Consider the following 27,225-nt stretch of genomic DNA (forward strand, 5'->3'; position numbering starts at 1 on the left):
TGTGGCACACGGGATCATTAAAGCATGTGGGATCTTTAGTTGTGGCTTGCAAACCCTTAGTTATGGCACGTGGGATCTGGTTCCCTGACCAGGGATTCAACCTGGGCCCCCGGCACTGGGAGGATGGAGTCTTAGCCACTGGGCTACCAGGGGAGTCCCTGAGCTTTCAGTATTAACGAAACATGCTTATCACTCATATTTAGAGAACATTTATAGCTAGTTAGTGGAGAAGGCAATGGCACCCCACTCCAGTACTCTTGCCTGGAAAATCCCATGGACGGGGGAGCCTGGTAGGCTGCAGTCCATGGGGTCGCTAAGAATTGGACGCGACTGAGCGACTTCATTTTCACTTTTCACTTTCATGCATTGGAGAAGGAAATGGCAACCCACTCCAGTGTTCTTGCCTGGAGAATCCCAGGGACGAGGGAGCCTGGTGGGCTGCCGTCTATGGGGTCGTGCAGTCGGACACAACTGAAGCGACTTAGCAGCAGCAGCAGCATAGCTAGTTAGACAACCAGAAAGGTGAAGTTCACAAAAAGAAAGGAAGTCAAAAGCTTGAAATGGATTTTCTCTCACATCCACTGTGCTGTTTTGGCATTTCTTTGCTTCCCCAGTTAAAGAGCTGACTCATTGTAAAAGCCCCTGATGCTGGGAAAAGTTGAAGGCAAAAAGAGAAGGGGGTGGCAGAGGATGAGATGGTTAGATACCATCACCAACTCAATGGACATGAACTTGAGCAAATTCTGGGAGATAGTGAAGGACAGGGGAACCTGGTGTGTTGTAGTCCATGGGGTCATAAAGAGTTGGAAATGACTAAAGCAACTGAGCAACAACAACAAATAGTTGAAGCAGAATGGACTTACTGTGTTACTGGCACCACCTGGGAAGTGAAATGATTCTGAGGACTGTTCCTTGTAAGTTGCAGATGCAAAGGGAAGGACCGGAAAGAATAATTTTGCCTGCAGTTATACCAGCACTGTGAGACCAGTAGATGTCAGCATAAGAACACAATCCTCCTGATTTCCGGTTCACCTAGATGAAAAGATCTGGTCCTGTTGCTCATACAAACAGGAGCAGCTGGGCCTTCCTCCCTCATCTAGATGCCTGCTTCTCCCTCTAGGGATGTGGCAGCTTTGTGGTCACTTATGGAGGAATTACTTCATGCCCTTTGCAGAAGAATCACTTTGTGCCCTTGGAAGTAATCTGTCCCCTACTCCCATGCACAAGAAAAGCCCCCACTCTTAGGATTTTTTGTCTACATTTCTAGAGTAGCGTCTTGGATTTTGCACTTCCAGATCACTCTGATGCACTGCCAGAGTTGAGAAGTGATGTCTGAAGGTGTAATAAAAAAGACATGCCTTTGCTTTGGGCATACTTGTTTTATCTAAATGTGTCCCTGGATTTCACTGTTTTATGAAATGTATTTGTGGGTCTGTTGTCATTGATTCATTTATTAATGCATCTAGAATTTGAAGAGTCTGCTATGCCCCAGGAATTGTGCTATGTGTATTTAAGGAGGGTACCCCTAAGTTTGGCAAGGGAGATAGTAAGAGACAAGTAATTTCAATATAAAGTGACACCTATGATAGACTTTACTCAGCAGTGAGGAGTGAGGAGGAGCTCTTAACCTAAGGAACACAGGCATGGCACAACTAAAATATTGATGGGGAGGAGTGGGGAGGGAAGAGAGCCTGGACAGGTCCGGTGCCCTGTCCTTGGTGCTGACTCTTCACTCTTGGCTAAGATAAAGAAGCTTTTCCTAATACCTGGCTTCTGATCATTTCTTTACTATCTGTCCCACTAATTCCAAACCAGATGAGGAAAAGGGGAGGAAAAAAATGAAGGAGCCCAAATGTAAACACATTAAGGTTGTTATTGAAGAGACAGACACTGAGTTACTGACTTGGTGATGTGACATTTGAGGGAGAAGGAAGCAGAGATTTAGAATAATTCCCAAGAAGGAAGTTTCTCCTCCGAAAAGGAGGAGAAAGCTCTCCAGTACCTTCTGCAGTGTTATACTTATGAAAGCAGAGGCTTTCTAGAAGTGTTAACAATGTGACATGAGTCCTGAAATTCACCTCTAGGTAAAGGGGGGCTGAGAGGCATTCAGGCAGAGAAAGCATTATTAACAACAACAACAAAACAAACTTGTTTAAGGACCCACATGAAACTTAAAATAGTAAGAACACATAGTGTGATATGATATCATGATATACTAGTGACGATGTAGCTAGGAGTTATGTCAAGGATGGTCTTGCATGCGCTCCTCATGAAGGTCAGCAAGGTGCTTTCTCCCTCTCCCTAAATGGCTCCCCCTGGGGCTCTTCCACGGAGACCCCCACTCAAAAGGTGCCTCACCCCACTACTCAGGTCACCTGCCTGCCTTCATGACCCTGATGACAGTCTGAAATGTGCTACTGACAGTGACCTACTGTCTGCCCTACTGCCGCATGCACCTCGCCTGTCTTGTCCCTGGTGTCAGCAGACCCACAGACAATCCCTCACAGTTCCTGCTCCATAAGTATTTGCTGAATGAATAATTGTGTGAGCTAAAGCGTTCATTCACGTCTACTCCTCACAAACGAACACCCGTGTTCTAGAGACTATTCTGGAATAGAATTTTTGTTTCCAGTTTTTGCTGTGTTAGAGGCTGGCACTCTTTGCAGGATGCGGCCGAGAACCATGGAAGGGAGCAAATACACACGAGGGATCCTAGAACGCTTCAGGATAGACTTCCCCAAATTGTTTTCCTAACACTGCAGGGGTGAGTAGATCTCTCGTTCTGAGCCTGGAGGCTGCTCCTGGAAATCTCAGAATAAGTGGTTCATAAGATAACTGAGTTTTAGAAGTGAAAGGATCTTAGGGTGATCTAGGGTCTGACCCATTTCTCTGCTCTAAAGATGAAGCTCCTGGAAGCCAGAAAAGTTCTAAGACTTGCTGGTCAGACCAAATGCCCAGTGTACTCTGGTGAATCCTCGCACGTGGGTGTCCTGATCCTGCAGAGTCTACTGTTTTACCTTATACTGTCCCCCAAATAATACACTTCTCTTTGGAGTGGACCCCAAGTCTTCTGCACACAACCCCACCCCCACCCCGCCACACACACACACAAAATTCAAGTCCTTTGCTGTAGACCCAAGAACTGGTGAGCAGAGGCAGATCTGAGAAGCCTGCAAATGGCCGAGTTCCATGGAAGTGTCACAGGAGAGGAGGGGGAAGAAAGCCCTTCTTGATGGTGGCCCCTAGAGCTTTGGGTCTGCAGGTCTAAGGAGGATAAGCATTACTTGGGAGTTAACCCAAGAGGCAGCACCCTTCTCAAGACGACCACTGGGGAGGATTCCTATACCCAACTTCTCTGTTGCAAGATTTTCATTGTCCATCAATGTGGAAAAGAACCAAAGGTCCAGTAAAACCCAACTGGACAAGCTGAGGATTCAGTTGCATTAGGGCAAACCTGGGGAGGAGGGACAGCAACTGAATTCTAGATACCCACATCCTCCTCCTAAGAACGGCTGTATCTGCTGATGCCCACGCTTCTTCCACCCTGGTCCTGAAAGGGACAACTGATTTCCCTGGGGAAACTCACAGATGAGCTTGGAATTGTCTTTCAGTGGGTCCAGCCTTCCTACATACACACAGAGCAGCATCCAACAATTGTAATGCAAGAATGGCTGAGCAGTGTGAGTTTAGCAAAAGTGTAAGACAGGTGGAGAAAACACAAGCAAGTCAATCTCTTGCCAGTGAAGTTTGCTGAGTGATCCAGAGGTGATGGAACCTGTCCAAGGTCACACAGCAAATTAACTTTGGGCAGAGACTGAAACCCAATGTTCTGTTACAATATAAATGAATGACGTTAATATAAATGTTATGCCTAAGTTCTAGTTACATTTAATATTTTTGCCCATAATGGCAGTTGTTTTGGAATGCCATTCTTTTATCCTGCATTCTATTTAAACAAAGCTCTTTAAGGAATAAAGTTCTCTATCCAGACCAAGTCCCTAAAGGACACAGGCTCCTCCACAATTCTTGCTGCAAAGACCTATGATGGGCATCGTGGGCACCAGGACCACCCAGTCTGACCCACGGCCCAGACTCACAGCGATGCAGACAACGCCTCCCATGACCCTTTCAAATCAGAGCTGAACGTTTCTTATGGAAAATGACACAACTGACCTTGAGCAGCTCCAGACATGCAAAGTTAGTGAGCAACCTACCAGGAAGAAGTGGAAGGAAGCCGCTACCCCACTCTAGTCTGAGTCTAGCAGCTTGGTGACTGCAAGCCCCTGCTCACCTCCCTACTGCGGATGGGGCCGCTGGCCCCTGCAGGACGATTTGTTTCCAGTGCAGTGGGGCTAGGAAGGCTTGGCGTTCAGGACCCTCCAGTCATGAACCGAAGGCAGTTGTGTGCTGGGCCTTCCTTGTAATTCACAGAGCTTAAAATATGAGTTCCAAATTAATCCTTCAGTATCCTGTTCCCATTTCACTTGAGGGTATGTTCCCTACTTCCTTCTCTTTTTCAACAAGGGCAGGGAAGGGCTCCTGTGGCTGGCCTTTCAGAAGACAACCTGTGTTGCCACAGTCCACCCATTGGGAGCCTTGAGATGCTGATTCTAGTGAAGTCAAAGCGGATGAAGAAGATCCAGTCCTTCTGAAGATCACTTAACATCTACAGAACCCATAATACTCTCCACTGCTTTTCATCATGTAGAAAAGAACTGGTTCACTCAGCATCCTCAAAACCGGTTCAATTCTATCTCAATGTCATATTCAAAAAATGCAGCAGAAAGGCAAGCACTATTTGGTCTCTGTGTTTATTTAACACTTAGTAAGTACCTACAATGAACCAGGAATTATTTAAAATTTTCAAAGCTGTAAAATATGGCCCCAGGTGAGAGGTTACCAAAAGTAGCCTGGAGGGATCAAAATCACTCACTCCGCAAATTCTGCTCTGCAGCTCGGCCAAGCATCAAAACCCCTAGACCCAAGGGAAAGCCCGGGGCGGAGATGGTCTTGCCAAAGACCAAGAGGAGGAGCTTGGGGGTGGTGCGGGTGGGCCACCCGGGAGAGGGGCCAGGTGACGGCCCCAGCGGGTGCATTTAAGGCACAGCGATGTCTGGGATCTTGGCAGGACCTCCCATCTTGCCCTCCAGTTGGTTTTAAATCCCTGACTTTTTTGCCTTTTCCCAGTTTAAAAGAAAAAAAAGGGTAAAACAAAAAGGGAAAATTCATTGGCATACTTATTCTCCCAAATGACCTTAAGTCAAATCTAAACTTAAAGGCAATAAATTGTGTGGTTTTCTTCACCCTTCATTAATGATGAAAACTGCCCGTTCAAAAACTACACTAAGACAATGTATTCCTAAATAGCAATCCGGCTTTAATTGTAGGGCATGAACCACCTTGCAAACAAATTACATCATCATGATTTATCAATAGGTACTGTACTGGGTGTTGTCGGGCTTTTTTTTTTTTTTTTTTTGCAAACTTAGAACAAACCAGAGAACGTAATGTCTTCTTCATCATGTAGAAAAATAAACCCAACCTAAATTATCTTCATGTCAAGGGAACCATTCTGCCAAAGTAAAACTGAAATCTACACTTACAGCAGAGTTTTAAAAGTCCTTAGTGCAAGAAACATAACCAATTAATACAGATTGATGCTCAGGAATATGGAAAATTTTCCTATACAGAGGTAGAATCCAGTGCAGAAGGCTAAAACAATATTCAATAGTCTAAACAAGACTGAGTCAGGTTTTACGGAATCCACTTTAAACTTTAAGTTAGCAGACTGTATGTACATACATACAATAAATAGACTATACAATTTTTTAAAGTAGTTTAATAAACTCCACAAAATAATAGCAGATGCATTGAAATATTTACATAATTCAATTTTCAAATCTCTCATTCAAATAAAAGGGATAAAAATAAGATGTCTGCTTGAAAGGCAGCAAAACCTCTTTCCTGAAATGGATCGGTAAAGTAACATACTCTACATGGGAGGAACTAATTTATTTGAGAGGTATTCATAGTCGGCTAAGAAAATATGTCCCTTTTTAAGCTATATAGTTTAGGGAATATAAAATGGTATTTTCTACATTTTGGGGGGTCTCTATTTCATGTTCTAAATCCAAATCTTACTTGGAGAGAGCAGCTGATTTTGGAACCCATATGGAGTATATTGATACACAGTTACAATGGAAGATAATTAACTTTTCATATTCCGCTTGTTTGCTTTTGAAAGTTTAAGCCAGAAAGAATCTGACAGTGTTTCTGGCCCACACAGTTGGGTTCACACATGCTACAAACCTCAGGGCCATCTGACCAGCACTGGGCTTCGTGTTCTTGGGCTGCTTGGGTGCTTCTGAGCCCCTCCCACTGACGAAGCATGTCTCCTCAGGGCAGGCATGTCTGGGGAGCAGGTGTGTGAGTTCAGGGCACAAGACAAATAACATAAGATTCCAGAGTTTTCCAAGCTCACACAAGAGGGTGGTAAAACACAGATTTATCTACTGCCATTTGCCTCAAAGACCTGATGAAGGAAAAACTTAGAAACTTCTGTTATTGTGACCCGAGAAAATGTGCAAACCCCAAAGCACTGTATGCTTCACTGACCCAGATTCTTATACTTAACTGTGAGGTTCTGTCATTAACCCTTAATTTTCCTTGCTATAAAAGCTTTTCATCTAGCCCATAAGGAAATGAAGAACAGTCAGAAATGAAAAAAGATGGTCATAATTAATGACGCATAAACCTTCACAGTTTTAGTTTCATATAACTTCACTAAGCACCCACAATGAAAATGCAAGTCGAGTTTTTTATTCAATCATTCTGTGAAAAATACCTCAGTAAATAGGAACATTTTGCCCTTCAGTGATCTTCCATGTGAATACCCACCCCCACCCCCTTTTTTTTAAATTTTAGATTTTTAAAAAATTTTTATACAAATAGACTAACTTTGATTTGAAGTAAACATATAAAAGTTGAGAGGAATATTGCTTGCACAATGGACGTGGAAGTAGAGGAGTGGGGTGGGCAGGGCGAGGACGGGGCTGCCCCTTGGGGCAGGCAGAGAGAGAGACCACCGCAGGATCAGAAGGCACAAGCACCCATGTGATCTAGAATGTTCCTGGGGGAGGAGCTGGGGGAAGGGAGTCGTCTGGTTCAGCACTACAGTCAAGTTGATTCTGCCACTGTGGAGAAAACCGTCTAGGATAAAGGTGCGCAGAGACGTGACAAGTGCTCCCCCTGGAGAGCAAGAAAGCTCAGAAGACAGCTCGCAGGAGTGGTGCAGAGAGAAACAGCCAGTGCTATTTATTTGGATGTCTGTGCCATGGTGGGTACAAACTATATTCTCTGCTCTGTGGGACCAAAACCAAAACAGAATAAAACAAACAAAAATCCCCCCCAAATCCCCGAGAAGCAGCAAGAAGGAATGCAAGAAGTCTTAACGGGACATACTGATCCGGGTGGGGTGGTGAACGCGGCGCGTGCCTTTAATGTGCATCCAACTTTGTCACCTACGCCGAGCTCTTCTGTCGGGTTGGTTCGGTTACTGACCGACGGGGACTTAGGAACCAGGCCAAGCCGCTCTCCCTGCCTCTATGCGACTTCCCGTCCCTTCCCTGCCTCCTCCAGGGTTAGAGTCTTTTTCCTCCACGAAGGAAGCGCTGACCCGGGGCTGGGAAGGCATGGACGGGATCCCATGGCACCGACTTCGCGTCCTCGGAGCCCTGCTGCATGTGCATGCAGCCTGGAGGCGCTCATCAAGGCAGCCTGGCGGAGCTATGAATTAAAAAGAAAAGGAGAGGAAACAAAACAAAACCACCCCACGTCTGTCTTTTCTCGAACTAAAGGAGAAACTGAGGGATGGCACGGCCTCCGGCAGGGACGCCCACGGTTAGGAGATGATGGCCGGGGACCACCTGGGCAGAGTCAGATTGTCAGCACTCGCTGACCGCTTCCTCGTGGGTCTTCGCAGGTCCTTGTACTTGTCCTCGCAGAGGCGGGAGATGGCCTGAGGGGCAGAGAGAGACACTCAGATCAGCCCCAGGCCGGCACCCTGGCCACACCTCCATCCTCGACACTTGAGGACGCTCGGGATGAAGGTGCTGAGGGCCCCGCACCTCCCCTGGAAGACGGCTCTGACCTGTGAGCCTTCTCCTCCCCACACCTGCAGCCACCAAAAGTCAGGTGGGAAAAGCCCAGTGCAGTGCAAAGCCGAGCTGTACCTAAGACACAGTGTCACACAGCTTCACAATGACGGTCCTAAACCCAGTCAAGACCAACCCGGCTGGCTGGAGCTCTGACTAGGCTGTGGAGAAAACACTTTAAAAAATGAAAAATAAAAGCAAGTGCTCGGGCCTGGTGCACTGGGAAGACTCAGAGGGATTGGGTAGACAGGGGGGTGGAAGGAGGGATCGGGATGGGGAATACATGTAAATCCATGGCTGATTCATGTCAATGTATGACAAAACCCACTACAATATTGTAAAGTAATTAGCCTCCAACTAATAAAAATAAATTAAAAAAATAAAAAAATAAATTAAAAAAATAAAAGCAGACTCAAACCTTTATGGACTGCCAATCATAGGGTCATCTGGGATCTTTTCCCTTATAAAAGTGCATGCTGGTTTAAAACAGGGGCTTTAAAAAACTTATTTGATTTAAAAAACAGAATCAATGCACATTAAATAAAAACCAGTACTGAGACAGTTATTAGAAGTATGAGGTTGTACCAATGCAATCCAGGTCATCTGGCCCTTATTTTACGATGACTGGCAGTGGCAGGAACCGGCCTGAGCACAGAGCTCTGCCACAGAAGCACACGCGCGGGACGCTGGCGCCTCTTACCTCCAGCTTGTGGGCCCTTTCTCTGCTCAGGGGCTCCAAGGGGAAGCTCAGGTTGTTGGCTTCCGCCAGAGAACGAAGATCAAAATAATACTTGGCATAAACACTGGAAGGAACGTTGATGTTGAACTGGAGCAATTCAAGGAACTGTCGCTCTAGCTCATTCCTGCAGAGGAAGACAGAAATGCACAGCTCGGCCACCGCGGATGGCCCAGGCAGGCTGCCGGACACAGAGGCCACAAGACCGCACCCTCCAGGGAGAAGAGCCATCTCTCCAGGAGCCTGCTTGGACGCAGAGTTGCCAGCTCACCACCAAATTGGCAATAAAAGCCAGGCCCATCTGATCCAGTGCCAGGAAGGATGAGGCCTGATGAACTGAGATGATCAGTACCAGGAAGTGCTTCAGGGTGACCCCAACACTGAGACCAAGTGCACACGCATGCAGCAGGCTCCGGCCTCACCTCACCGCATGAGCCATCAAACAGGGGGCAGAAGACACAGTTAGAAGCTGTCAAACAGAGTCCAGTGAGATTGGACTCTGCCTAGAGGACAGGCCTCTGAGACCCAGAGGATCACCTTGCTGGGAGGGAAGGGTGGGGAAGCGATGAGCAGCTTCCTCAGGACCATGAGAGAGGAGGGAGGAGACCACCAGTCTCAGCATGCACCCAGCCACCCACCCTAACCCTAACCCTAACCCATCACCTGCAGGGTCTGTGAGGACCCACAGCTGAGCCACCCCATCTGATTTGACAGGTCTGGGTGGGTCCAAGAACATGCATCTCTAATATGCTCCTGATGCTGAGCCTGCCCTCCTGCCGAAAACCTGCATAATAGCACCTGGTCCACAAAGGAGCCAACCCACTTATAGCTGGATGAAGGCCAGAACACACTGTAAAATGCCCCCCATCAGCAGGCCTACCTCTTGGTAGTCACTGCCGGGAGAGGAGCATCCTCAGAGACAGGTCTGTCTGTCAGCACTGGTCCTGGGCCAGACTCTCAGCTCTAGGCCACCCCCCGGGACAGCACTCTGGACTCACTTCTGTCCTTTATCACAGTCTCCCCTTCTCCTCTCCTCCGAGCCAGAAACCCTGACATCTGACTGCAGCCTGGCCCCAGCACAGCACCTGACACACAGCTGGTGCTCAATAATTATTGTTATTAATTATTGAATGGAGCGGACCAAGCTCAGCCTGGGTGGAGGAATCACAGAAAGATTCCTGGAAGTGATGAGCTAAGTCTGGGAGGCAGTAGTGGCTGGTTCCCTGACAGCAGCTCCCAGGCAAAAGATAACTGAGAAACCTCAGCAAGTTGTTATCGAAGGCCTGAGTGCTTTGGAGGGAAAGACCAAGACATTGGATTCAGTTCATCTAATCAGAGGGGCTGCTTCCATGCAGTTTTGAGAAAGGAGTTAAGCCCCAAATGTATATGTTATGTCAAAATTTACACTTCTAATGACTTTTATTTATGCCTGCTTTAAGTCAGACTTAGGAGATCATCCTGTGAAATACAAGAATCCAGGTAGGATCTTAACAAGACTTTCCCAAGTCACTGCCACCTAGTGGCCAAGTGGTGCCACTGCAAACCCCATGCTCCAATGCCAGGAAGAAAACCAGTAAGAGAGCCAGGAAGCTATTCCCACCTCAGATGGTATCTAGACACCACTGCCTTTTGTTGAGGGTATAACCAGGATTAAAGTTGAGAGGAATCTGGTTTCGAACAAGGTGGCAGTTTCCCCAGGTTCCTTAAGGGGAAAACGGCCTTTCTGAATATTTATTTTTTAAATGTTTCTGCTTAAGTTTTGGGGGAAAATAAAGATTTTAGAGTGGCTGTGTTTTCAAACTTGGGCAGTATTTAGAAAATAAAAATAATTCCCCAACTTTGAATTTCCAAACGATAGCAGTACCTCCTCCAGGGACATCTGACAGCTTGTTATAGGATAAATCATCAGAAAACTAACAGTGATGCAGAGGGAATGAGTTTGATGGATTTGCTACTCTCCAAGGGTGTGTGTGTGTGTGCATTTAGTTGCTCAGTCGTATCTGACTCTCTGCATCCCCATGAACTTTAGCCCGCCTGGCTGCTTGTCTATGGGATTCTCCAGGTAAGAATACTAGAGAATGGGCTGCCATTTCCTTCTCCAGGGAATCTTCCGCAGGACATCGAACCTGAGTCTTTTTCGTCTCCTGCACTGGAAGGTGGATTCTTTACCATTAGCACCACCTGGGAAGCCTAATTACCAGTAAATAGTTCTGATGTAAAACTTTATAATAAATAAATTCAAGCCAATAAACCAAAAACATTTCAGAAGTATCTGTTACATTAGGTCATCACTGTAAAGAAACCCAGTTGAAGTGATGCCACTTAGCAACTTCTGAATGGGGCTCTCCAATGCAGGAAAGAGAAAGAGAGTTGTTTTCATCACCTCATGGCCTATCGACTTTTCTAGAAAAATGAGCCCACTCTAAAGACCAGCTACTGAGCGGCAATCCCACTCCTGGGCACAGACTCCAAAGAACAGAGAGCAGGGCCTCAGGCAGGAATTTGCACACTCATGTTCACGATTACAGCAGAGTTACTCACAGCAGCCAAAAGGTGGAAGCGACCAACTTATGGTCTGGATGACAATTCTCTTAATAACTGTTTTCCATCTGAAATAAAATCAAGACTTAAAATTTTTTTTTAAATTTTCTTTTTCTTGGTATCAAAAACTTCGTATTTTTCTTACTTTTTAAGGATAAAGAATGACAGGTGCAGGAAGGAGTCTTACTGGTCTGTAGTAAGAAAAGGCTCTGTGGCAAAAGATGCAAGCACATAAACAAGTGTCCCCAGGGCAGCAAAAAGGGGGGTGCCCAGCCAGCCAGCAACCGGAGGAAGGGGACAGGCTGGGGAGGAGCGCTCAGTGGTCACAGGGTCCAGGGACACGGATGGGGGCTGGGACACAGTGGAACCTCCTCTAGCAAGAGGTGCCTCGAGGACGCCGGACAAACAAGATGAGAAAAATGTAAGAACTGGGTCAGCAACGCAGAAGTTCATCCTGATCGTTTCCAAAGCAGCTCCTTTCGTCCTGACCCCACTTCCTGTACACCCAGCCAGGGACCCCGGGCCCCGGCTGCAGGTGGACCCAGGACGGTGCCCTGAGAGAAGCGGCCCAATCAGGACACACAGGAGGGCCCTGAGAGATGGAGAGTTCATGTGAAGCCAACTGAACTTGCAACACGTGACAAAAGCAGCGAAAATCTCTCTGAAACTGAAGCGGCAGGGCGCATTTCAGCCCGTCTGCTGCCTGTCGTCAGTCTGCAGTGGGTACACTCTGGGGATGAACCCCACCGCAGACGGGGAGCAGGAAGGTAAAGGAAGGTTCCCTGGGACATGGTTTCAGAGACTAGACTCACAAGCCAGGAAGCGTAACCAGTACCTGTCTGGACCCACAGGACGAGACGTACGGGTTTTTGTAAATCCTGCCCGCAGCCGTGTCCTTGCTCGGCCAGCCCACAACAGACACACAGTCACGGTCACTCACTCCACGCCGTCCACACTCACATGTCCACACGGGGCCACCCTGCCCACACTCACATGTCTTCCACCGTGATGTCCTTCAGGATCTGGCAGTAGTCCACGTTCCACACTGCCTGGTCGTCCCACACCTTGGAGGCCAGCAGGATGGCCCCCAGAACAATCCGCTTCCAGTTGGCCGGACAGATGTCAATCTCTGCGTATGTGAGGAGGCGTTCCAGGTACACCTGGAAGACACAAGCACACTGGCCCCCTTCATCCCTAAACCACAGGCAAAGGCAGGGTCAGGGCTCCCTCCCAAACCACAGCAGCCCCCCAATGGCCTCTGCAGCCAGCCTGTGCGGCCTGCGGTCTGTGAACGGGGGCCCAGGCAAGGAAGCCCCAGGGAGGCTGACCGGGGCCACCAGCTTGTCTGCCTCTGCCGCTCAACAGAAGCTCTCTGCCTCTTAAGATAGGGGCCGGCACTAACTGTCTGCTAAGTCAATAAACAGACGAAAGATGGTTCTTTTGCCTAAGAAGTTTTCATTCTGCTTCCACTGCTTTACTAATGAAAAGTCAATTCTTTCCATCTTAAAAAGCAGGATTTTTATGACTGATCTCAGATACCAGGTACTCAGACCGGATGAAGGGCACAGTATGAAAGACAAAATAAAAATCATGAGAAAGAAACTACCAATGTAATCACAAAGACAAAATAGCCATACCCAATGAGCTGCCAAGAGGCCCTGGTGATCAAACAGGAAGCCATCGCGTCCACCTTACTGCCCCACCCTGGTCTGTGGCTGCGTTTCTCCCCTGGCAGGGCAGCTGCCCTCCTCTGGTCTCTCCCCCAAGGAAGCCACAGTCCCCTGAGGACCACGCCTGGGCCTCACTCCCACCGTGTGCCCAGCGTCCAGCATGGGGCTGGGTCAGGGAGTGGCCCCCGCGTGCTGGCCTCAGGGACACAGGACGCTGCGGGGAGAACGAGCTCTGGGTGTGGAATGCGGTTACAGGAGAGCAGGTCTAGGGAGGAGAGTTAACTGTGGTCCTCCCTGCCTCCTCCGGGCAACGGGCCAGGCCACCAAGGGAAGGCCCAGGAGAAAGGCAGAGAGGGATGCAGCCCGCCAGCTCTAGCCCAGACCTGTTGTGAAGGGTTGTTGCGAACCTGGAGAGATGGGTGGGACCATCACACACAGGGCTCACTCGGAACACACAGTTGGCTGCCTGGGCCAACCAAGCAGACCCTGGAGGATCAAGAATCAGTCTGCAGAGCTGTGCTGTTGGGAGGGCCCCCGACGCTGCCCACCGTCAGCTGTGAGCCAGAGACACTTATCTCCCGCTAAGCCCCAGCCACCTTGTCCCAGGACAAGGGAGGATTTCAGCAGCTCCCACGACTGACAGACACACACCACTCCCACAGCAACTCCCAAGACAGACTAACCACCCACGCTCGGAGACAGGGGAACACACTCTACACATCCTCAACAGAAGTCTCTGCAGAAACTATGTCTTTCACAGGACACGAAGCTTCTTCACACTGATAAATCCAAACTCGAAGGTGCTACAGGGCAAAGTCAAGTCACCATTTTCTTCAGAAAGGAAGGTGAAAAACCCCACCACATTGCATCTTGGAGCAGGAGCTTCAAAGTAAATCTTTCCTCAGGGCGTCAATTTAAGTACTCATTATCTGATTTTCTTCCCCTTCTTCCCCCTTTGTCACTATCTCCCTTCATCAAAATGTCAACCCTGCCGCCTGGAGGGTGTTTTTTGAGGATTTGTCATCCTTTGGAGGAACAAAGCTGAGCCATAAATATGCTTCTCAGTCATGACCTCAGGGTCTATCAGCGCCACATCCCTGGAGGAAGACTCGCTGGATGTCTGTTCACCTGTAAGGGGGCAAGTTCCACGAGAGAAGGAATGCACAAGCAAACGGGTCACTGTGCCGTCAGCTGAGAACACGGGGCTCTCAGGGTGGTGGAGATGTGGACGGTCCTCACACTTGTCGTCACACCACAGGGCCTCTTCTCAGGGACCTGCACAGGCCCACGGGGCAGCCCACGCCCTGGCGGAGCCCATTTCTTATCTGAGTGGTTCGCAGTGTGAAAGGTCAGTGACAGCGGCTGCTGTCAAAGCTACTTCCCCAATGAGATGGGAGCTAAATCATCCGTCCCTAAGGTTTTAAGAATTTAAGTAAGGCTACAGGTTCTTAACTTGAGTCAATGTGCATATTATGTCCATGCTGTCTCTGAGTATCTTACAGACATATATTTACACAAAAATCACAGAAGAGAAGGCAGCAATGACAGCAGACCAGGCGGCCCTGGTCCTTCTCAGTGCTGTGGGCCCTGGGTCCCACTCACCTGCTTGGGTCGTTTCAGCATTCCTGCTTCTGAGTGTGATCTGACAAGGGGCGTTAGGTGGGCCTGCGGAACAGACCACATGCCCTCTTTTGGGAGATCCAGTGGCTACTCTGGATAAAAGACAACCCTGAGGTGGCGCTGGGCTCCCAGTCTGCAGTGGACATCCCCGCCTGCACCCCGCTCGTGGCCACGTCACCCTGCGGGCACTCACCAGGGTGACGATGGCACACTCTGCAGTCAGCTGAGCGGCACTGAACAGCGTCCGCACAAACCGGTAGATCTGCTTCTGCTCCGGGTTGTGTTTGTCGTAATCTGGTGGCACTTCGGATTTCTGGGGAGGGAGACATTCTCAATGACCAGCCGCCCCACAGGATCCACGGAAACATGGCTGGACCACACCCTGGGACCCAAGGGGAGGGTTACCGAGAGAGGGTGAAGGTTTTCATCGAAAATATCCAAGAGCATCCTTCCATCTGGGTCCCTGGGGAGGAAAGTAACAGAAAATGGAGTTTCCCTTCTGTAACAGAGTGCCAGTCAAAATGAAAACAAAATATGTTCTGATTCAACTGTTATTTCAAGAAACAGAGGCAGTACTGTTAAGAGATGCTACTGATTATTCATGAATTATAATTTGTTTTTCTTGGGGACAATACTTGATCACTTTCGAATAGTCCATAAAATAAAGATTATGAACCCCATTTAGTAAAGTAAAAATCAAAGATTTTCATTTCTTGAGTTTTCAAATGCACCAAATCTAAATTTCTTTAACATCTTGTTTCTGAGCAAAGTTTGACGGATCTGCTTAAACCATCACTATGTTGCAGTCAACACAAAAGAAGTCTGAGGGTAAGAATGAACACGTCGTATGTCCTGAAGATTAGTCTGAAATTCTCACAGCATGCAGCTTAACCACTTCACTAATGAGGGGCTTCACGCCTGTACTTTTAAAAAGCAACTTTATTTATGTATTTATCTTTGGCCGTGCTGGGTCTTCGCTGCTGCATGGGCTTTCCTCTAGCTGCTGTGCTTGGGCGTCTCGTTGCAGAGCAGCCTCTCGGCACATGGGCTTCAGCAGTGACGGCTCCTGGGCTCCAGAGCGCAGGCTCAGTAGTTGTGGCGCATGCGCTTAGCCGCTCTGAAGCATGCGAAATCGTCCGGGATCAGGGATCAAACTTGTGTCTCCTGCACTGGCAGGCGGATTCTTTACCACTGAGCCATCAGGGAAGCCCCACGACTCAATACTGAAAAACAACAGGGGGCATGTAGAAAACTGTACCTGGCTGTTACCAAGCCGGTTCCTGCACAGGTCCATTAAAGGGGCGGCTCTCTCTCTGAACACAGACAGAGGGGGCACTGGGCTCTGGGGGGTGGGGCACACCCCGCTAGTGACGGCTCTGCTTCCACCAAGCTTATGTCATTTGAGTGTTGTCTAAAAAATTTCTTTGGAGACCGCTGCTTTGGTAACAGCATGTAACATTCCAACATCAGTTAGGCTCGCAATTATTAGAAGCTGCAGATCTGTCTCTGACATGCACCCTCGTGGCACACACCATAGTTTCTGCTCTATGACTTACTGTCTACAAAAAGACGAAAGAGAACTGGCAGAACAGGTAACTTCTTATATGATTCTTCCATGATTCCGGGTTTCAATTCACTTCTAAAATTAACTGAACTGTCTCCCATCAGAGAGGATTTCTACCGCCTTAAAAGAGTTTATGACTAACTTTACAACAACTGTTTCTACTGAATTGAAACTATAAACTTCTTTTTCATGTGAAAGCTGCACACAGAAACTTGTTAAAATATCTTATAAAAGACAATGTTTAAGTGAATGACACAGAAAATAAAGTCAAGAGGAGGTGAATACTGTCAAGAAACTCTGTTTTCTTTTGCTGACTTCATTTGGTTTCCTCTGACTCAGAAGCAGTTCAGTAATTCTCTGGGAGGTGTGGATAACCCTAACCTTTACAGATTCTATGAAAGTGAGATAAGAATACAAAACTCAAAGGCTGAGGCAACTAGAACGCAATAGGAAAAATGTCACAGCAGATAATGTGTGATGGTTTCAGCACAAAGTTAAACAAAATCCACATACCTGTTTTTGATGTGGTAATATATTGCAAGAGCTACACTGTAAAATAAAATGCAGGAGTTCAGTGCTTCATAAGCATATTCAAGACGCTGTATTTTCTCTGACATCAGTCTGATCATAAATGTTTAAAACTTAAGTAAAACGGTCCATCTGAACAGCCCCCATTTAATTCAAAATGCTGATTAAGAATATGCACTCTTCAAAGTAAATCAATCAGGTATTTATACTCAGCAGTTATTAAATCTTTTCCAGAAACAACAAACTTTTGTGATATTCAGAAATAAATTTCTCTATCTGAAATTTTAAGTTTCCTCACTTTATAATAGTCATTATGTAAAAATTAAGTGATGAAATAAAACTTCTCTAGAGTTTTCCCAATTCAGCACCTATTTTAGAAAATCAGTGGTTTCTATATAACTGCTGGAAAAATGTGAATATTACCCACAGTGGTTTATCATTTTTTCTCTTAAAATCAATAACCTCTTGGCAGTCTGCCTAACTTATTCATTCATCTGCTGAAATGGTACTTACCTCTTATTTGTAATACCTTATACTTTAATACCTTAAAATTTCATTTTACATTTTAAAAGAATTTAATGAAGACATTCCCATCCCCTGAATTTTCTTCAAGTACTGTTTCTCTGATTATAAAAAGATATATTCATATTATAGAAAATTTTGGAAAATAAAAGTATACAGAAAATAATTCCTCTGCCCAAAGATGATTACGACCAGCTTGAGATACAGAGACATCTACTCTTAGTTACCTATAAATTATGTGTGTAAGCAAACAGGCTGGCATCCCACTTTCATCCTCATTAACATGTTTCTTATCATTAAAATGTTACTCAAATATACAACTTTAAATGTCACATCCCACTTTCATCCTCATTAACATGTTTCTTATCATTAAAATGTTACTCAAATATACAACTTTAAATGTCTGACTATATTCCATATTCCACCATACTGTTGAATAATTTATTAACTATTTCCCTGTTCTTGAACATTTAAGTTGTTTATAGTATTTTGCAATTATGATTAACACCATAATATTCCCACAAATAAACATTCTATGACCTACAACTCTTACTATTTCCACAAGAAAACATCCTGTAATTGGAAATAGGAGCTCTAAGGTCATAAATAATCGCAAGGCTCCCCCCAAACATACCTCCCAATATCTTTGCAGAAAAGCTGTACCAGTGTACACCTCCTCACCAGTGTGTCTCACTTCACCTTCACCAGTGCTCACCTTGAATGTTTAGAAAAAATGTTCTCCAGCTGGATAGGGTAAAAACGGTAACTGCTTTCAACCTGAGTTTCTTTGATCGCCTATCAAGTGGGCAGGGTTATTCAGGTTGAACTGCCCAACGTTTTTATTACTTCCTCCTTTGTAACCTGTCTAGATCCTTCCACAGTTTTAAAATTTATTGAGGAGGCCATTTTCTTTTATTTTAAGCTTCTAAAGAACATAGCTAACTGGATGCATCAGATTGTGCTCTGGTCTCTGAGCCCAGGAACTGCCACCCAGGTCCCCAACATGGAGCCAGCAGACTGAGCCCCAGACACCTCCCCTCACTCGGAGGTGCCCACTTAGAAACCAGGCAGGCACGCTGGACTCCGAGCGGCCCAGACGTTCACCCACGCCCTGACACGAAAGCAGCTCATCTCACTCTGCCCAAAGAGAGCACGTTCTCCCAAAGCTCTCTTTCCGGATCTATGAATTCAAGAATTTTAGTTAAGTGTGGAAAGTATTCCTGAGCAAGTGTAATATATTCGTTCTCCTAACATCCTGAAAAGTGTCTAAGCTGATGAAGGAATTGTAATTGGAGTGAAGGGACTTCAAAAGTTTAAAAAATAATAGTACAGTTTTCAAAGTGCCTTGACATGTACCTAAAAAGCCCTGCCATGGGAAATAATAAATGTTACCGATTCTATTTTATAAATGAGAAAATTCAGGTAAAGATATCAGATGTCATGATTTCTGACATACAATGGTTTTGTGCCCTTTCATTCTATAACGCTGCCTCTGGAAAAAAGGAAGAGATACTGTTTTATTCATTTAAAAGTCACGCTGTGATGATTAAATTGAATGTTACATATGATAGGGTTTGGTAAAGTGATTACTTTAATTGCTTTAATTGGCTGAGGAAAAAATATGGTCCCTGCTTTCCCTATCATAGGAAAAACATCAATGGACTGAAGTCAGACTAGCTAGGCTCAAAACCTGGCTCCTTCATCAGTTAGACTTCATCCACCCCTCAGAGCGTTCACTTCCTTGGACAATTCAACCTGCGTCACAGAGTGGTTATTACAATCAAATGAAGTAAATAAAAGCATGAGCTCAAATATATAGTTCTCAAATGAAAGTTACTATTAGTAGCTGTTGTTGTCCTATGAATGATTCCACCTCTGGAGGTCTTCTGGCCTCTGTGGAGGGAAAGTCTCAGGGCCCCAGATTACTACTATCTCCTGTATCTCCAGAGCCGAAAGCCAGGTTGGATGTTATCATGACTCACACCCCCGTGAAACACAGGGATGCTCGAAAGGCCAATGTCCACTCAAGGTCAAACCCCGAAAGTGAGAAAACCAAGCTGAGGATGTACATGTGGTCCAGCTCCACCAGCCAGTTCAGCGGGTCGCCGTGAAAGAAGTAAGCAACTCTTGGAGACAAACCCTGGCCAGCTGGAAATGGAATCAATCCCAGGCTTCACACCCAACGGCCAGCTTGGGAGGCCCGGCCAGTCTGCCACGTCCTCAGAACTGGTGAGGTCTCCCAGGACAGGCAGACCAGAGGGCTGGCGCAACTGCCCGAGTTGCAGAGCCAGGAGGAAAGGGGAGCCTGGAAGGAAGAGATGCTATTTCCTTGCCCAGGAAAACAAAACCCATCTGACGGCTAGCACCACCCTTGCCTCACTTCTGACCTAGAGCTAGGTCAGAAATGCCGGGTTCCGGAAGGTGTACGAAGCTGCTCCGACCCTGAGGCCAGGGGCCATGCATGGCGTGCGCAGCTGCGAACAGCTCCTCACCACCTGCACCCATCCTCTGAGCACCAGCCCCATGCCTGTACACAACTGGGGGTCTGGGGTGGTTACAGGGGCACCGGGGTGGATGGCAAACTCTGAATTCATACCACAGCTATCAGCACTCAGGGGAAAGATGGGAAAAATCAAGTTCTCAGGGAAGATATCAATGCCTGTGAAAACAATGAACACAGAATCGTGTGCAAACCTGTCACACATCTGCTTCTCTTTGGCCGTTCAACCCTCCACCCATTCCCTAACCAGAATGTACAAATACGTTTGCTCTTTGGGCAATCCCAATTTAAAAGAGTTTTCTTTTCTTATTTTTTAAATATTAATTTTATTTCACAGTACCTTTCAGTTTCTGGATTTCCATTTGGGTCTTTTTGTAACTTTACTCTTTTTTCTGGCTGCACCAACCAGGAATTGAACCTGGGTCACAGCCATGAAAAGCCCAGAATCCTGACCACTAGGCCACCAGGGAACTCCCCAGAGGGTTTTCTTCTAAAATTAGCTTACAAAGCAGTTGTTAGAACCCAGAGCTTTTCTCAAAGGTCAAACGTGGTTAACAGAAGGTGAGTTCAGCCCAAGAATGCCCACTCTGCCCACAGGATGCTGAATGACTGATTAGTGAGTTTGTATCAATTTTAACATCTTGGGGGAGGAGGCCACAGGGGCCTTGGCAAGTGTGGGACAAGATTAGGCGGAATTTCAGAACAGGAGGGCATTCACACCTCGCACACCCTTCCCCTCTTCATGACATGCATTCCCCTTGTGTGGTCAAAGGCCTTGGCTAAAGTCACCCAGGCCCACTAACACCTCTCAAAATGACCATCACCAAGTCATGTGTGACATACTGGATTTACAGGGAAGGATTCTGATGGTATGTTTATAGCTAGGGTTCACCCTGCCAAGCTCTCAGATCCAAAATGGACATTTTTAAAAACAGGGCACATTTTAAAACAAATAAGCTACTGACTAAAAGCATCTCAAATCTGGGTGGTATCCCGGGAAGCCACAGCGTCCACACTGGACTCTTCCTCTTGACACTCAACCTTCACCACTGGTCCAGCTTTCCAGCTTCTCTTCCTTTTTTTTTTTTAAGCATTTATTTATTTTTCATTGAAGGATAATTGCTTTACAGAATTTTCCTGTTTTCTGTCAAACCTCAACATGAATCAGCCATAGGTATACATATCTTCCCTCCCTTTTGAACTTTCCTCCCATGTCCCTCCCCATCCCACCCCTCTAGGTTGATACAAAGACCCTGTTAGAGTTTCCTGAGCCATACAGCAAATTCCCACTGGTTATCTATTTTACACATGGTAATGTAACTTTCCATGTTACTCTTTTCCATACATCTCACCCTCTCTTCCCCTCTCCCCATGTCCACAAGTCTATTCTCTATGTCTATTTCCCCACTGCTGCCCTGTAAGTAAATTCTTCAGTACCATTTTTCTAGATTCCATATATATGCATTAGAATACAATATTTATCTTTTTCTTTCTGACTTACTTCACTCTGTATAACAGGTTCTAGGTTCATCCATCTCATTAGAACTGACTCAAAGGCATTCCTTTTTATAGCTGAGTAATATTCCATTGTGTATCTGCACCACAACTTCTTCATCCATTTATCGGTTGATGGACATCTAGGTTACTTCCATGTTCTAGCTATTGTAATAGTGTTGCAGTGAATAATGGGATACATGTGTCTTTAAATTTTGGTTTCCTCAGGGTATACATGCCTAGGAGTGGGATTCCTGGGTCATATGGTGGTTTTATTCCTAATTTTTAAAGGAATCTCCATACGGTCTTCCATAGTGGCTGAATCAATTTATATTCCCACCAACAGAGCAAGAGGTTCCCTTTTCTCCACACCCTTCTCTGGCATTTATTGTTTGTAGACTTTTTGACAATGGCCATTCTGACTGGTGTAAGGTGATATCTCATTTTAGTTTTGATTTGCATTTCTCTAATAAAGAGAGATGTTGAGCATCTTTTTCATATTTGTTAGGCATCTATATGTCTTCTTTGGAGAAATGTCTGTTTATGTCTTTTCCCCACTTTTTGATTGGGTTGTTTGTTTTTCTGGTATTGAGTTGTATGAGCTGCTTGTATATTTCACAAAGTAATCCTTTGTCAGTTGTTTAATTTGCTATTATTTTCTCCAGACAACATTCTGAGGGTTGTCTTTTCAGCTTGCTTAATGTTTCCTTTGCTGTGCAAAAGCTTTTAAGTTTAGTCAGGTCCCACTTGTTTACTTTTGTTTTTATTTCACTATTTTATTTCACCTCACTACTCTAGGAGGTGAGTCACAAAGGATCAGACTTACGTCATCGAGTGTTCTGCCTGTTTTCCTCTAAGGGTTTTTATAGTTTCTGGTCTTAAATTTAGGTCTTTAATCCATTTTGAGTTTATCTTTGAGTATGGTGTTAGGAAGTGTTCTATTTTCATTTTTTTTACATTGATTTCTCCAGTTTCTCCAGCAACATTTATTGAAGAGACTGTCTTTGCTCCATTGTATATTCTTGCCTCCTTTGTCAAAAATATGGTACCCATAGGTGCATGGGTTTATTTCTGCACTTTCTATCTTGTTCCATTGGTGTATATTTCTCTTTTTGTGACAGTACCATACTGTCTTGATGACTGTAGCTTTGTGGTATAATCTGAAGTCAGGAAGGTTGATTCCACCAGCTCCATTCTTCTTTCTCAAGACTACTTTGGCTATTTGCGGTCTTTTGTGTTTTCACATGAATTGTGAAATCTTTTGTTCTAGTTCTATGAAAAATGGCATTGGTAATTTGACAGGGATCACAATGAATCTGTAGACTGCGTTTGGTAGTATAGTCATTTTCACAATATTGATTCTTCCTACCCAGGAACATGGAATATCTCTCCATCTGTTTAATGTCATCTTTGATTTCCTTCATTAGTGTCTTAGAATTTTTTTGTGTACGATTCTTTTGTCTCCTTCAGTTCAGCTGAGTTGCTCAGTCGTGTCTGACTCTTTGTGACCCCATGTACCGCAGCATGCCAGGCCTCCCTGTCCGTCACCAACTCCTGGAGTTTACTCAAACTCATGTCCATTGAGTCGGTGATGCCATCCAACTATCTCATCCTCTGTTGTCCCCATCTCCTCCCGCCTTCAATCCTTCCCAGCATCAGGGTCTTTTCAAATGAGTCAGTTCTTTGCATCAAGTGGCCACAGTATTGGAGTTTCAGCTTCAACATCAGTCCTTCCAGTGAATATTCAGGACTGATTGATTTCCTTTAGGATGGACTGGTTGGATCTCTTTGCTGTCCAAGTGACTCTCAAGAGTCTTTTCCAACACCACAGTTCAAAAGCATCAGTTCTTCAGCACTCAACTTTCTTTATAGTCCAACTCTCACATTCATGCATGACTACTGGAAAAACCATAGTCTTGACTAGACAGACCTTTGTTGGCAAAGTAATGTCTCTGCTTTTCAATAAGTTGTCTGAGTTGGTCATAACTTTTCTTCCAAGGAGCAAGTGTCTTTTAATATCATGGCTGCAGTCACCATCTGCAGTGATTTTGGAGCCCAAAAAACTAACCTCTGCCACTGTTTCATTGTTTCGCCAACTATTTGCCATGAAGTGATGGGACCAGATGCCATGATCTTAGTTTTCTGAATGCTGAGCTTTAAGTCAACTTTTTCACTCCTCTTTCACTTTCATCAAGAGGCTCTTTATTTCTTCTTTTCTGTGATAAGGGTGGTGTCATCTGCATATCTGAGGTTATTGATATTTCTCCCAGCTATCTTGGTTCCAGCTTGTGCTTCCTCCAGCCCAGCATTTCTCATGATGTACTCTGCATAAAAGTGAAATAAGCAGGGTGACAATATACAGCCTTTTCCCATTTGGAACCAGTCTGTTGTTCCATGTCCAGTTCTAACTGTTGCTTCCTGACCTGCATACAGGTTTCTCAAGAGGCAGGTCAGGTGGTCTGGTATTCCCATCTCTTTGAGAATTTTCAACAGTTTGTTGTGATCCACACAGTCAAAGGCTTTGGCATAGTCAATAAAGCAGAAAGAGATGTTTTTCTGGAACTCTCTCTCTTTTTCAATGATCCAATAGATGTTGGCAATTTGATCTCTGGTTCCTCTGCCTTTTCTAAAACCAGCTTGAACATCTGGAAGTTCTTGGTTCAAGTACTGTTGAAGCCTGGCTTGGAGAATTTTGAGCATTATTTTACTAGCGTGTGAGATGAATGCAATTGTGTGGTAGTTTAAACATTCTTTGCCATCACCTTTCTTTGGGATTGGAATGAAAACTGACCTTTTCCAGTCCCGTGGCCACTGCTGAGTTTTCCAAATGTGCCGGCATACTGATTGCACCACTGTAACAGCATCATCTTTTAGGATTTGAAGTAGCTCAACTGGAATTCCATCACCTCCACTAGCTTTGTTCGTAATGATGCTTCCTAAGGACCACTTGACTTCACATTCCAGGATGTATGGCTCTAGGTGAGTGATCACACCATCGTGATTATCTGGGTCTTGAAGATCTTTTTTGTATAGTTCTTCTGTGTATTCTTGCCACCTCTTCTTAATATCTTCTGCTTCTGTCAGGTCCATTCCATTTTGGTCCTTTATTGAACCCATCTTTGCCTGAAATGTTCCCTTGATGTATCTAATTTTCTTGAAGAGAAATTAGGTATCTCTAATTTTCTGGAAAATATCTCTAGCCTTTCCCATTCTATTGTTTTCCTCTATTTTTTGCACTGATCACAGAGGAAGGCTTTTTCTTATCTCTCCTTGCTATTCTTTGGAATTCTGCATTCAAATGGGTATATCTTTCCTTTTCTCCTTTGCTTTTCACTTCTCTTCTTTTCACAGCTATTTGTAAGGCCTCCTCAGACAACCATTTTGCCTTTATGCATTTCTTTTTCTTGGGGGTGGTCTTGATCACTGCCTCCTGTACAATGTCATGAACCTCCGTCCATAGTTCTTCAGGCTCTCTATCAGATTTAATCCCTTGAATCTATTGTCACTTCCACTGTATAATAGTAAAGGATTTGATTTAGGTCATAATTGAATGGTCTAGTGGTTTTCCCTTCTTTCTTCAATTTAAGTTTGAATTTGGCAATAAGGTTTTTTTTTGTGTGTTGTCTTTGTCTGGTTTTGGTATCAGGGTGATGGTGGCCTTGTAGAATGAGTTTGGAAGTGTTCCTTCCTCTGCAATATTTTGCAAGAGTTTTAGAAGGATAGGCATTAGCTCTTCTCTAAATGTCTGACAGAACTCTCCTGTGAAGCCATCTGGTCCTAGGCTTTTGTTTTGGGGGAGATTTTTGATCACAGTTTCAATTTCCATGCTTATAACTGGGTTGTTCATAATTTCTATTTCTTCCTGGAAGATTGAACTTTTCTAAGAGTCTGTCCATTTCTTCCAGGTTATCCATTTTATTGCCATATAGTTGTTCATAGTAGTCTCTTATCTTACAATCCTTTGTATTTCTGCATTGTCTGTTGTAATCTCTTTTTCATTTCTAATTTTGTTGATTTGATGATTTCTTGATGAGTCTGGCTAAAGGTCTGTCAAGTTTGTTTATCTTCTTAATGAACCAACTTTTCGTTTTAGTAATCTTTACTCTTGTTTCTTTCATTTCTTTTTCACTTATTTCTGCTCAGATCTTTATCACTGCTCTCCATCTAATAATTTTGGGGGTTTTTTGTTGTTCTTTTTCCAATTGTTTTGGTGTAAAGTTAGGTTGTCTATTCGGCGTTTTTCTTGTTTCTTGAGGTAGGATTGTATTGTTATAAACTTCACTCTTAGAACTGCTTTTGCTGCATCCCATAGGTTTTGAGTGTCATGTTTTCATTGTCATTTGTTTCTAGAAGTTTTTTTATTTCCCTTTTGATTTCTTCAGTAACCTGTTGGTTATTTAGAAATGTGTTGTTTAATCTCCATGTGTTTGTGTTTCTTACAGTTTTTTTCTTATAATTGATACCTAGTCTCACAGTGTCATGGTTGGAGAAGATGCTTGATAGAATTTCAATTTTCTTAAATTTAATGAGGTTTGATTTGTGACCCAAGATGTGGTCTATCCTGGAGAATGTTCCATGTGCACTTGAGAAGATGTATTCTTCTGCATTTAGATGGAATGTCCTAAAGATATCAATGAGATCCACCTCATCTAATATATCATTTAAGACTTGTATTTCCTTATTAATTTTCTGTTTTGATGATCTGTCCAATGGTGTGAGTGGGGTCTCCTACTATTATTGTGTTACTGTCAATTTCTCCTTTTGTATCTGTTAATGTTTGTCTTATGTACTGAGGTGCTCCTATGTTGGGTGCATAGATACTTACAATTGTTATGTCATCCTCTTGGATTGATCCCCTGATCATTATGTAGTGAATGTCCTTATCTCTTGTGATCTTCTTTATTTTAAGGTCTCTTTTGTCTGATAGGAGAATTGCTACTTCAGGTTTCTTTTGCTTCCTATTTGCATGGAATATATTTTTCCATCCTCTCACTTTCAGTCTTATGTGGCTTGAGGTCTGAAGTGGGTTTCTTGTAGACAGCATATATATGGGTCTTGTTTTTATATCCATTTAGCCAGTCTGTGTCTTTTGGGTGGAGCATTTAATCCATTTAAAGTAATTATTGATATATATGTTCCTATTGCCATTTTCTTAATTGTTTGGGGTTGACTTTGTAGATCTTGTTCCTTCTCTTTTTTTTTTATTTATTTGATCTTGTTCCTTCTCTTGTATTACTTGACTATATAAGTCCCTTTAAGATTTGTTGTAAAGCTGGTTTCATGGTATTGAATTCTCTTAACTTTTGCTTGTCTGTAATGCTTTTTATTTCTCCATCAATTTTGAATGAGATCCTTGCTGGGTACAGTAATCTTGGTTGTAGATTTTTCCCTTTCAGTACTTCAAATATAGCCTGTCATTCCCTTCTGGCCTGCAGTTTCTGCTGAAAGATCCAGATGTTAAACGTATGGTGTTTTCCTTGTATGTGACTTGTTGCTTTTCCCTTGCTGCTTTTAATATTCTTTCTTTGTGTTTAGTCTTTGTTAGTTTGATTAGTGTCTTAGCATGTTTCTCCTTGGGTTTACCCTATTTGGGACTCTCTGTGCCTCTTGGACTTGATTTGATGATTTCTTTTTCCATGTTGGGGAAATTTCAACTATAATCTCTTCAAAAATTTTCTCATAGCCTTTCTTTTTCTTGTCTTCTTCTAGGACCCCTGTAATTTGAGTGTTTGTGCTTTTGATATTTTCCCAGAGGTCTCTAAAGCTATCCTCAGTTCTTTTCTTTCTTTTTATTTTATTCTGCTCTTCAGAAGTTTTTTTCCACCATTTATCTTCCAGCTCACTGATTTGTTCTTCTGCTTCACATTCCTTCCAGAGTATTTTTAATTTTAGTAATT

General features: G+C 44.5%; 1 protein-coding gene across 2 annotated transcripts in view; it reads right to left on the reverse strand.

Annotated features, from left to right (window-relative positions):
• Positions 1-5,356: 5,356 nt before the first annotated feature.
• Positions 5,357-27,225, reverse strand: part of CCNY (cyclin Y) — a 104,383-nt gene continuing 82,514 nt past the window's right edge. For both annotated transcript variants that reach the window (XM_065921029.1, XM_065921028.1), the window contains exons 5-10: positions 16,798-16,833; positions 15,126-15,183; positions 14,914-15,033; positions 12,424-12,590; positions 8,854-9,016; positions 5,357-8,017 (exon numbers count right to left, since the gene is read on the reverse strand). In XM_065921029.1, the coding sequence (XP_065777101.1) occupies positions 7,901-8,017; positions 8,854-9,016; positions 12,424-12,590; positions 14,914-15,033; positions 15,126-15,183; positions 16,798-16,833 (661 nt within the window). In that variant the 3' untranslated portion in view covers positions 5,357-7,900. The remainder of the gene's footprint in view (positions 8,018-8,853; positions 9,017-12,423; positions 12,591-14,913; positions 15,034-15,125; positions 15,184-16,797; positions 16,834-27,225) is intronic.

This window comes from Muntiacus reevesi, chromosome 2 (genome assembly GCF_963930625.1).
Source record: "Muntiacus reevesi chromosome 2, mMunRee1.1, whole genome shotgun sequence".
NCBI lineage: Eukaryota > Metazoa > Chordata > Mammalia > Artiodactyla > Cervidae > Muntiacus > Muntiacus reevesi.